At 40.0% G+C, this 12,500-nt stretch overlaps 2 protein-coding genes and 1 pseudogene across 3 annotated transcripts in view; 2 read left to right on the top strand and 1 right to left on the bottom strand.

The window, feature by feature from the left end:
* Positions 1 to 2,465, top strand: part of LOC110044239 (uncharacterized) — a 6,248-nt pseudogene extending 3,783 nt beyond the window's left edge. The window contains exons 3-4 of the transcript XR_016208286.1: positions 429 to 752; positions 1,286 to 2,465. The product of XR_016208286.1 is annotated as an uncharacterized LOC110044239 (transcript). The remainder of the gene's footprint in view (positions 1 to 428; positions 753 to 1,285) is intronic.
* A 1,700-nt stretch (positions 2,466 to 4,165) lies between these two features.
* On the bottom strand, positions 4,166 to 9,864 carry LOC110044225 (electron transfer flavoprotein subunit beta-like). The gene is made up of 8 exons (XM_089293355.1): positions 9,762 to 9,864; positions 9,594 to 9,680; positions 8,793 to 8,864; positions 7,526 to 7,684; positions 6,599 to 6,661; positions 5,670 to 5,788; positions 4,946 to 4,985; positions 4,166 to 4,636 (listed from the first exon to the last, which is right to left on the bottom strand). The coding sequence occupies exons 1-8, from the start codon at positions 9,816 to 9,818 to the stop codon at positions 4,466 to 4,468; spliced, it is 768 nt and encodes a 255-aa protein (XP_089149481.1). The 5' UTR covers positions 9,819 to 9,864; the 3' UTR covers positions 4,166 to 4,465.
* LOC110044224 (dynein regulatory complex protein 12-like) overlaps positions 9,856 to 12,500 on the top strand; it is a 6,796-nt gene continuing 4,151 nt past the window's right edge. Inside the window, exons 1-4 of the mRNA XM_089293362.1 lie at positions 9,856 to 10,029; positions 10,135 to 10,209; positions 10,297 to 10,416; positions 11,622 to 11,714. Coding sequence (XP_089149488.1) covers positions 9,978 to 10,029; positions 10,135 to 10,209; positions 10,297 to 10,416; positions 11,622 to 11,714 — 340 coding nt within the window. The 5' untranslated portion in view covers positions 9,856 to 9,977. The remainder of the gene's footprint in view (positions 10,030 to 10,134; positions 10,210 to 10,296; positions 10,417 to 11,621; positions 11,715 to 12,500) is intronic.

Genomic DNA, 12,500 nt, shown 5'->3' with positions numbered 1-12,500 from the left:
GGGTCAAGCAAGGGAAGGGTGCAAAACCTAACCTGTTTTAGGAATCAAAAGAACAGAGTAAAGCTAAAGAATAGTGAAAAGCCTAACCTAACATTAGGGATCAAAAGAACAGGGTAAAGCAAGGGAAGAGTGCAAAACCTAACCTGTTTTAGGAATCAAAAGGACAGAGTAAAGGTAAAGAACAGTGCAAGGCTTAAACTATAATAGGGTTCAAAAGAACAGGGTAAAGCAAAGGAAGACTGCCAACGCTTTTCCAGATGTTAATACTGATAATCAGGAATCGAATTTACACTGATCACTGTCAGGCAAAATCCTTGGAAGTAAACAGGACACGCCACGGACCGGACGTGGCAAGGGAATGAGAAAAACTTCCTTTCTTCTTTCGTCTACCTATTTTTATCTTTTTGTTTGTTTTCGTTTTTCAACAGGAATTGCACCCATCACTGTTGTTACTCACCGTGACAAACTGAAGAACGAGGAAGAGTGTAAAGACGCCCTCGACGAGGCATCAGCCGCCACCGGAAGTTCTATCAGTCACACATTCTTCGTGTGGAACTACACCAAAGAGAACAAGGAACGTAACCCGGAAATAGAAAAAATGGCATTCGACATCCTGCACTATGCGCTGATGACCGCTGAACGAGCAGTGAAGATCATGAAACAAAAAGAGAAGAACAAACAAGAAGATGAAATGATGAAAGGTTTGGAGGGAGTCACCGTCAGTAGACAAGTAGCCCCTGACTCTCAAGAGGGTAATTTGTGTGTGTTTTATTTTTCATTATTAACTTAACACAACCCTTGTTTGTCCTCACTGCCTATTTCATTCATTTCTCTAGTTTGTAGACTTACGAAGTTAATTATTTTGTTTCACAGTATTCGAATTGTTCAGACATTTTTCTCCTCTTAAATGTCTCTTTTAGAAAGGCCTCTTCTTGTGGGCCGGGACGATTTTATATTCTGTTCATGAGCGCCTTTTTTGGCTAAGAAAAAACACCCAATAAACTCAACAACCACCTGTAGCCTGCTCCAGCTATCAAATCAGAGCGAACATGCTTTTTCATTGAGCCAATCGTTGGCAAGAAAGCGCCCCGACCAATCAGAGGCGAGAAGCGCTGACTAATCGCGCGTTTTCCCACGTTTGGCACCAGCTGCATGTTTCATTTTACTTTCGGTTGAGACTTGTTCATAGCGCTATTGCGTTTGTCGTGACAGCGTTTCAAAAGCAAAAAAAAAATAATAAAAATATCATTATTTAAACATCACCTGTGCTTTTTGTCGTTTTCAGCTTCCGTGGAGGTGTTCCTTCGTTTTCTCCAGAAGGAATACCAATGGTCCACGAACAGTGTGAAGACAATCTCGAGTCAGCTTGCCGAGGATGACATAACAAGTGTAAGGTTGCTCGCCATGTGCTGGAAAGAGGCTCAAGAGCGCTTTCCCATTGGAATGAGGAAGATGATCGACAAAGAACTTAGGAAGCGAGACATGATCTGCTGATCAAGGCAAGGACAACAGAGGAACAGGTCATGCAACAATGTTGAGGCAGAGGTCACCAAGTTGACATCGTATGATTAACCTCAATGTAATAAGTATTTTAATTTTGATTAATGTTTTAAGTTACTATTTTAAGTGTACAAACTGCGAGTCAAAAGGTATGCAAATCAGATTAGCCGAATGGGGAAAACACGACTAAAACAATATCGCGTAGAAAATCTAGTTAGGCTCTTGAAACGGATCGACAGTAAAGTAAAAAGTGGTGTTCTACAGGTAACAGCTAAGTTGCTAAATTGTGATCAGGCGAATTTGTCCCCGCTTTCCTTTTCTCCCTGTCTTTAACTAGGCTGAGACTAATCAGTCGGAAATGGTCAGGAAATTTAAATTTTATTTCGAGTCAGGAAAATTGGACAAATTTAGAACAAAAGTGAGGTAAAATTGAAATAATTTAACGGCTGATTTCACACTATGGAAGGCTAGAAGAAACATTGGTGATCTCAACAATGTGTTTTCTTAATCAGTGAAATAGGAAAATTTGTTGAAAAACTTATCAGTGTATTAAAAATAATTGGGTGCAAAGGACGGCTGCAAGAGGAGGCTAGAGGCCGCTATTATATCTGACATTTTGTGTTAATTTGGTTAGGGAAATTTCATTTTTATGGGGGAAAAGTCAGGGAATTTTGAAAAGTGATGTCTATGGCAACCATGTTTAAGAGAACCATGAGAGCGCGGAAATATTTGCCTGCTGATTACTGGTTATTTAGTAGTTCTTATTTACACTGAGCCGTTATTTGAATAGTCACACAACGCTAAAAGAAAATGGTATATATTAACAAACCATTACGTCATATCCGGCTAAGAAAGACTTTCCTTTTTCTTGTTTTGTAAGATATCACTTGTAATGATTTAAGTAGTTGACCACAGTATGCAGCACAGTATAAACAACCTGAAATGATTAAAGTTTTTATCTCATATTTGCCATTTCCTCATTTCCAAACCATTTACTCGCCTGCAGTGCATGCGTATTTATTTTTAGCGCGAAATGTTTGTCCGCCGTCTTGTCTTTTTGAAGGAGAAGAAGGTTGGGAAGAGACAGAAATTTCCACCAAAGGGGTGTGCGATAGGCGAGAAGAATGAGGGGGAGGACCCACCCTAAAATCAAACATGAACGATCTCGAGCTCATAACGGTAACTCATAACGCCCCCCCCCCGCCCCCCCCCCCCCCGGGAGACAGGCATTCTGAGAGAAGTGTCTTTGCAAGAGTAAATTAAGGGGATAGATGATCACCTGTAACCGCCGCAATGGCCGGTCCAGAAAACAACCTCTTTGATCTCAATTTCTCTCTTATCCTTGCATGCATGTGCTCTGAAATGTCGCTTGCCTTTTCTTATCAAACCTGCTTGTTGGCCCGGACACCCAGCAACGCTCAAGACGAACTCGCGAATTACTAGATCAAGCCTTTTGTATCGAACGTCCACCATCTCGCGAGGCCTTAGTAATCAGATCAAGGTATCAAACAGACGCTTATCTTCTTATGCTCCGATTGGACCACTGTGTCGATTCCGGCAATCCTAAAATTTTCACGAGCCGACGCTACTAAGAAACGTGCCATACCGCTACCACTAGCCTGCCATGCACTCATTTCCACGGCGCGAGAAGATTGCGTGGAACGCTGTTCTTACGCTCAGAAGGACGCGCACTGGTGGAACGATCTTTCCACACTCCCGGGGCGTGAACGCACCTCATGTGCACGCCGAAAGGAAACCACTAACACGCAGGCTGCGTTGACTGTCGCCTGACGTTTTTACTAATTTGCCTTTCGCGCTTCGCGCTTGATATTTCGAGAGAATTGCGGTCTACCTGCAATTTCTATGGCATCTGCCATGTTCTGTTATGAAGTCAGGTGCATTTGTCATGTCATCCGAAACAAAGGAACAACTGGAAATGTAGTGACACTCTCTTGTGGAAACTACCGGGTAAGAATAGGAAGGCAGCCTGGTGGGTAGGAGACAGGGATCTCCCTGTAGAAACTAATAACAATCTTAAGGCTGGGAGGTGTGGAGTCAGTAAAGTGTGTTACCCTCGTTAAACAAAGTTAATTAATTAATTTATTTTTACTCTATTTTTGTCACGTTGCTTCCTAAGTTTCAGTTGAATTCTCACATATCCAAACAGTCTAGGACTTGCCGTCTGGTCAGCTCAGATAGAACGGCTGACTGTGCGGGAGGTCGAGGGTTCGAGCCCCAAACCAGACCAACACTGAGGAGAATCAGTGTGCTAACTCTGCGGAGAAATTTGAAATGAAAACGATGTTTTCACTCTGAAAATGCATCATGTTTTCCGTCCACACTACGCCGGAGAAATTTGACAACGCATCAATCACCGGTCATTTTGGATTTCTGTTTGAAGAAAACCCGGGCAGAGAAATCACATGATTAGCGTGACGTCATCTTTTTCGAAAAGTTCTGTTTTCAAAATGTTTTCCGTCCATACTTTAACGTAAAGCCGGCGTTTTCAGATTCCTCCGGTTTGAAGAGCGTTTTCGAAAAGCTCCATTTTCGTGACAGATTAGTGTGGACAGTAGGCCTAACCGTAGAAATAAAGCTGCGCTTTCAAATTTCTCCGGCGTAGTATGGGCGGGGCCTTAGAGAGAACGCAGAAAAACACGCGTAGTTCAGTAACGAGTTTTAATCCTTGGAGGTTTCGATATGGTTCACTGCAAAGGTGCATGTATTTGCTTTACCATAACATAGATCTCCACTTAGGCGATGGCGCACAACAGGATACAATGAAACTACACAAACACAAGTACAGCTTTCAGCGGCGCCAAAATTTGATAACAAATAATTAATTGGCAATTAAAAAAGGAGCCAGCCATTTCCACCAAAAATGAAGTGTTCTTACACCCAAGCCAAACTAAGAGCATGATCATTTTTTTCTGTCCAATTTTTCAGCATCTATTTCTTCAGCTGGTCAGCAGAATCCTTGTTCTTTTAGTTTACCGACCAAGTCATCCACTGTCTCTACTTTAATTCCTGCCTCGCGTACTGGCGGATCAACAACAGTGATTGTTTCTATTCTGGGTGCAACGTCCACTCCTAAGTCACCAGGAGATTTCTTGTCAATCTTCTTCTTTTTCGCTTTCTGTGATTCAAAACAGACAATAAATTGATAGCATGTAAAACCTGTGTACTCACATTTCTCCCAAGCTCTTATAAAATTTTGGGTCCTGACACTTGTGTTTCTCTGCGCTAAAAAGTGCATTGCGAAGAGGTCTGTGTTTTAATCATTATGAAGATGTTGAAGTCAATAAACCTTTGCGACGATTTTGCACAAAACAAATATATTTCTATCTGTCCCAAGTTTAACCATGCATCCCTTGTGGGAAGCATGATAACCTAAAGGACTCTAATGGTTATTGTGTTAGATGTTGGAACAATCAATGTTACAAACCATGATATTTGGAAGAGTGGCATAACGAGGCTCGTTCAACCTGAAGAAAATAACAACAAAAAGGCTTGATTAAACAACTTAGGACAACAAGTATAAATTCGGTCTGCATCAACAAACTGACAGTCATGTAAAAAGATTAGAAGCTTACATGTAAGCAGTATGTACACTAGCACTAGTTAGTACAACAACAATACTAAAACTTTATTCGCGCATCACAATTTTGCTAGCCCTGAGGATACACCACTCTACTAATTGGGGACAGTTGTTATAATAAGAAGCCTATTATTATCTAAAAAACTATTAAAATTAAAAGCCTACCAACTATTAACTAATGAGATAAACTATTGAAAACTTAGCTAAGAACAAGAAAAAAAACCTGACAATAGGAAAGAAGTGTCTCAAATATGTATATTTCTAGATTGTTATATAACTTTTGAGATTGTTGCATATTTTTTATGGGTTATTTCAATTATTATTTTACTCATTTTACGCGGGACCCATGTTGATAGCAGTTTTTATAACTGAAATGGTCATCCTGCATAAATATTTATTCAGTTTCTTAAGAGTCAGTAATTTTCGTTGTTCTGTACTTGTCCGTTTCCTTGTTTGACCCATGAATCAATTATTGAATCAGTAGTTTATTCATTAGTTTGTTTGCCATCTCCAAGTAAAGCTTACAAAATCGTACATTCTACCATGTGAGTACACAAGACACTTTAAATACCGTAGATCTGCTGTGATGACACATGGCATCTTCACGTCAATCATCTCTAGACCACCATCAATTTCACGCGTCACACCCAGTTTATCATCTTTTAGTTCCAGTTTGGATGCAAATGTTGCCTGTAATAACACAACAATTAATCATTAAAATACCTTAAAATCAAACTCATGGTTTACTGGGCTCCATGCTCTGCCCTCCCAAACTGTGCCCCACTCCAACCTACGTCCTGTTCTGTGGGTTTAAAGGCTGGTTTTAACTACTGTAGTGCACATTAGCCTGCGCATAAACAACATAGACACGGACACAGTGAGGTGCTGTGAGCTTCTTAACAAAAAGCACTAATATCAGCATCTTACTGTGTCTGCGTATGTCAGCTTATGCTTATGCTAATGCGCCAGTGAACACCAGCCTTAAGAGATTTGACATGTGAAACAAATTGAGAATGATTAACAGTGTAAAGTCTCCTAAAGGAACACTAAAGATATTAATTGCAATTCACTGGCCCAAAAACCACAGTGCAGTAGTGTAATTACAGAGCTGTAAGTAGAGACAATCAGATAGACATTTGGAGGAAGATATTCTTACAATTTGCAGTTTGCCAGTACCCATTAGTGGTAAGAGGCAGTGTGAGATTCAAGTGTCTTTCCCAAGAAAACAATACAATGACCCCAGCCAGGGCACAAAGCTGGACTACTCAATCCAGGGCACTATCCATTAGGTCACTGCACCTCCAACAATTATAACGCAAGATAAAATAATACCAGTTCTTGTTTCGAGGCCTTTCTGGTCAAAGGAAAAAAGTCATCCATCCGACTCACTAAGGCAATAGAGGCTAAATGCAGACCCTAGCAAAAGCACCTGTTCATTGAAACTCTACATAACTTGTACTTGAATCATAAACTAGGATAGAAAGTTTTAAGAAATATTACCTGAGGCCATGACAGCAGTGCAGACAACATCTGTCCTGTCTGATTACAATCATCATCAATTGCCTTTAGAAAACAAATATCGTGATAATCACATAACAGATCTGGCCCCAGTTGTTCAAAGGATGGATAATGCTGTCCACTAGATAAATCACTATCCAATGGATAATGCAGTTTGTTTTGTGAACACTTATTCACTGGTGAATGGCAATTTATATGGCGGATTGCGTTATCCAGCCTTCGAACTGGGTCCTGAAATGTTAAAATGGAAAACTGCTTCTTGGCACCTTTGACAGAGAACACTCTAAAGTTCAGTGGGAAGAACCAAGAAAATGTTTATTTGGTTCTGTTATTAGTATCATTGGGAATTATTGCTCAAATGTTCTGGAAAATGTTATAGTTGGCTTGGGGTCGTCCCTCACCAGCTTTGAGCTCCTGTAAGAGAGACCTTCATAAAAATTCCAGGATACTGTGTATGTTTTCTCTTTTGCAGCAAAAAAATAATTGAAAACGTATCAGGGTCTACTAAGGTAGTAAGAACTAGTTAAGGGTAACAAAAAAAACATCAAGAAATAAGGTTGGCTCAAACTGGGGTAGATTGAATTAGAGTACCATATGTTCTGCGGGCACCAGTCAGTCAAAGCAGACACACTGTACATGTAATCCATTGGGTTAGTAATAACCTTCAATCAGGCATTCTCTCATCATTTTTTTTTTTTTGCAACAGAGGAAAAGAGGAAAAAAGCTTGGGTAAATACTTATCCACTGGACAGAGACTTAGCCAATCCATAGAATTGTCCACCCTTTGAACAACCAGATCATGATGAGCATGAAATAAGAAATATGCTAAATCTTTTAACTGCATGATCCATGGTCAATGCAGTCGTAGTGCTTTCATTTATTGATATTCATTATGATCTTGACTTGCACCTGTTTTCCAAGGATAATAAGACTAGGTTTCTCTTGTTCTGTGATCTTCGCAAAAAGCTTGGCTACTGCAAGAGGCTGAAGACCTTCATACTCCTTGTCATTCAGAACAACATGGATACCACGATCTGCTCCCATGGCGAGTGCTGTACGAAGGGTTTCCTATGAAGGTAAAGTAGGTGAAGGTAAAGTTGCACTTGAGCCACACTGCCTAACACTGTTAGAGCTGCCACCTGGATAGCCAGTTGGTAGAGTGCCAGACTGCTGTGCAGGAGGTTGAGGGTTCAAGCCCCAGCCCAGACCCACACTCAGGGTCTTAAAATAGCTGAGGAAATGTGCTACCTTTGCAGTTGTGTCTGCAAATTGTCTGATGTGCAAGTGTTCTCGGATAATGACTATAAACTGTAGGCTCCGTCTCCTGCATCTGCAGTGTTACATGGTTAGCAGGGGATGTTAAAGAACCCACGCAGTTATCGCAAAGAGCGGGGCATGGAGTTCCTGGTGTCGTGATAGTGCGGTTTTCAATTGAGTGTCAAACGTAATCAGGTAATTACTTTGGTTTTGGTTTTGGTTTTACTACGGTTTGATATTGGCCGAGTAGTCTAATTGGTAAGTAACTGGTTTGGTTTTGGTTTTACGACACTCAATTGAAAACCGCTCTATGGTCTTGTGTCATAGGTTGGTGCTTCACATAGGTTTAACATCATTGCACCTTTCCCCTTGGACAGAATTGTCCAAGAAAATAGGTGAGAATGCCTGCTTGCCACTGGCTTTGATTGACCATGGTAGCAGGCTGCTAGTACCCATCAATATAGTTGAGTGGAGAGTCCAGTGTCTTTTCCAGGAACACAATAAACCTGGTCAGTGCTCATACCTCTTGGACTACTCAACCTTTAGTTCAGTGTACCTTAACTATATAAGGCTAACTTTTTTTACCATGTAAGGTTGAAATTGCATAATGCGCATGCCAGGGGTTTCACTAAGGGCATGCACTTGGCAAATTGACCAGTTGTGAGGTTGGTTTGACCATCTAAAGGAGATTTTTTTCTGATAAAGAAGTTCAGTTCAAAACATTTTGCCTGCCAGTGGAAATTAGTTTCCTCCCTGCTAAAAACGTTAATGAAACCCCTGATAATGCAATTTGTGGAGTGGTTGACTGTATGAGCTCTTTCTAAAAATCTTTTAGACCACTCTACTATGAAAATATCAAAAGTATTTAGAGATATATCATGTTATTACTGGATTTCAGCTGGTTTACATTTTACTTTACCTCACTCTTGGCTGGTCCACAGCTCACAGCAACAATCTCGGAAGCTATACCTTTTTCTTTAAGTCTTACTGCCTGTCACAGAAAAAAAGAAACTGTTTGCTTCCAAACACAAAATTGGTTCTCATAAGGAAGGTGGTGCTGTTGAAAAGTCCACTGCAGCCCTTCATGTCATGAACCCCAGGTAGGGGGGTGGGAGCACTCTACAAAGTTTTATCAGAGAGGCTCTGCTTCAAAGTCAAGGTCAAGCCTGTTAGAGGTACAAATGTACCCCTTTCAGGCAGAATCTCCCTGTATAGGCCACTATAGGGATTACCTCGCACTCCCCAGGGCCATGAACCTGAAAAAACAATCCAGGACTGGGAGCTGTAGTCAGTTTTTCCTGGTCCCTTTAAATGACCAAGTGCTTAGCACATTATGCTACCGTGTAACAATTCAACTACTACCGTATAAAATAATTCCTGTTTTGACACAACCCCTATTGAATGTAATTTTTTGAGCCTTAAATTTGCAAAGTTCTTCTATGAGAAAATATCATTGTAGACAGAAACTGGTACAAGGTATCTAAGCCTCATTTAGCTTCATTTTAATAACTGGGTACTGGCTCCGCTTACATCCTTTTGGGTCCTTTCGAGAATGCTCTCCGTAGTCGCGCAGGTCTAACATCAATTGGCATTATAAATTCGCCCTCAAAAAGACAATAATAATACCTATCACAGTGTCATCAATCATTCGGTTATTAACTACAAAAGGAGCCATTTAAAAGTTATACTGACGTAAAGAAAATGTTTATGTTGAGCTTACCTCTTCAACTGCTATTTCGTCAAAAGGATTCATACTATGTTTGACTCCATCAGTTACTACTCCACTTTTATCAGGTTTCACACGTATCTACAAGTAAAAACAACATTTTAGACTGTTTCGTAAAGCTTCTTCTACGGTCTCACAGTTTGAAAGACAATCATCTCAAACCTTTACGGCGTAATCTATGACACGTTTGCAGCCGACTAATACTCTGAGCGACGCCATCTTGGATTGCGCACGGAAGAGAACCTTCTATGCGCATGACCTGTGAAGAAGCTGCTAGGTTAAAACTTCTTGAAAAAACTAAGATGGCGTCCTAACAACCAAATTACATCAAAGTATTTTGAACAAATTTTAAGCCTCAATTCCGTCTGCGCTGAAGAAATGCCGCCCAAAAAGAAAAAGGGAAAAGGGAAGAAAAAGAAGAAGAAGGATGGTACGTTAGAAACTGTTATTTTCTAGGTATTTTTGCTTGTGAATTTCGATGAATCAGTAGGAATTGTTTGTATCTACTTACAGTGTACGTAATTTTTTCCTTCAGAAAAGACCGAATTAACGATAGAAGATAAGTACAAGAGAACAATGCAAGAAATAGAATGTCTTAAAGATGAACTTGGTAAGTTTTTTTGTCTTTCACGCAGTGAAAATGACATTGCAGCCGCAAAAAAAAAATCATCTAAAACATGTCAATCACATTCCTCAGCTGCAAGATCCGAAATCGCAAGAAGGTCTAAAGACACAGCAGATCGTATGAAAGAAAAGATGAGAGAAGCAAAGGAAGAGGTGGAATCAGAGCAGCTTAATAAACTCGACATTTCATCAGGTAATCTTCATAGGCCAGAGTATAATTCATGTACACCATCAGAATACAGGACACTCTGGTTCGCCACCAGATTGCTGGGCTGGCATTTGCAGGTTACAGAATTTTTTAAGTAAAATCATGTTACCGCTGAGTATGAGGTGTAGCAGCTCTCATGAGTTACCATTGTTTTATCATTGTGGCAGCTGTTATTGTTTTTGGGCTAGGGTCATTGTTTCTGTTGTCTGTTGCTAAGTGGGTGCAAGTCTACAGTCTTTAGTCTGCATTTGCCATACCCCCCACTAGGTTGGTCTAAAATAAGATCCTACATCCCAAAATCACAAAGCAATCTATCTGCAACTGTATTTGCCACATTTGGCTCTGAAACTGTAATTGTTGTGAGTGTGAAACTAAATCTTTTCATGCACTTATATAAAGATCACTAAGTTCGGGAATGTTTAAATCATCATGGGATGTTATCCACTGTTACTGTATGAAGACATGATTAATAATTACAGTTACATGTATACACACTACTTAAGCAGCTACTACTAAAGCCTAAAAAAAAGTCAGGCTTGAACAGGATTCAAACCCATGACCCCTGCAACCGGTTGTAGTGGCTGTGTTGACTGTCACTGCGACTGTGTTGGAAGCTTATTGACTCAAACCCAGGTTTGTAACACTGCAATAATTTTGTATCATGGTCTCACAATGCTTACCAAAGGCTAGAGTATCCAGCATCAACGCCTTCAGTGCAATGTGCACAGAAACCTCAGTCAAACCTCCCTGTGCAACCACCTCTCAAGTCACTACCTTCCACAAAAGACCAGTTTTCCAAAATACTAAAGTGAACACTTCTGGTAGGTGACCACTGGTACTTTTAGGGCTGATACATGTAATTTGAAATTGTTTAATATTGTTTTTAAGCTCTGGTAAATTACTACCTCATGAGATCTATTTACTAATCATAGTGCCAATTGGTAACAAGAAACTTCACAAGGAGCTGAATAGGGGTATATGAAACTGAAAATCCATGCCTTTTTTGACCCAGTCCTGCAATTCATTGATACTTTCATTCAAACTTGGAACTGTATTGCTGGTAAACTTTCTTGGTATACATTCACTGTAACAGGCTTCGGATATTTGTTTTGTTTTTTAAAATAATGTGCTTATTAGAATTACACATTGACCTGGGTAAATAATAATCATTTTACTTTCTTTGCATGCAGATCTGACCCGCCAATACAAAACAATGCAGTCTGAGATGGCTCTTAGAATTCACATGCTGGAACAAACTGTAAATAAGCTCAGAGAACAGTTAGGTGGGTATCTCTTCGGTTGGCTTAACTTTTAAATAAAGATAATACGTTGTTAAAACTGTATTAGCGCTATGTCTTGGCAGAACTGATTGAATGCTGCAAGGTCTGTATGGAAAAGACAGAGCGCTGTTATATTCCAATATGGTTCAATCTGAGAAAGTGGTTAATACTTTTTGACTCAGAGAAACAGCTTTCAATAAAAACTTAAAACCTGGTCCAGTGCAAGAAAATATGGGAATGGCCATAAAACATTTTGATTAAAGTTATTGACCCTCTCACCTGTCTTAGTTGACTGTCATAATTTTCGTATGATTTTAATAGGCCACTTTGATTCTGAGTTGCCTTTTGTCTCTGTGTCAAAGCGAGTCTTCGTGTGAAACCACACAAAATGCTCTCAACCTGCAGTTTCATTTTCATGCAAATCAAACTCATTTTCATATGAAAGGTTTTGCATGAGGACTCACTTTGAAATGTTCACTGAGGCAACAGGGTTATCAATAAGGGCCGTAACCCATAACACCAGTTATGGCTGAGTATGATGGACCCTTGATGTTATGGCTGAACTGACCTGTAGTTGATACAATTCACCCATAAGGTAACAAGTTTGCTACGGGTGTGAAGATCAAGGCTACAGGTGAATTAAAACTTATGACAGCCTTGGGCACATGTTAACTCGGAAATGACCAATTGTGTTTCTCTTGTTGCATATAATTATATAATTTCTGATTAGGGTTGCTATTTTTCATGTTTGAATATCATCATTCAGTGAAAAATTTACAATGCACCAAT

The sequence above is a fragment of the Orbicella faveolata genome, unplaced genomic scaffold, assembly GCF_042242905.1.
Source record: "Orbicella faveolata isolate gen_17 unplaced genomic scaffold, um_ofav_v1 contig_25, whole genome shotgun sequence".
NCBI lineage: Eukaryota > Metazoa > Cnidaria > Anthozoa > Scleractinia > Merulinidae > Orbicella > Orbicella faveolata.
This window is presented reverse-complemented; position numbering and strand designations above follow the sequence as displayed.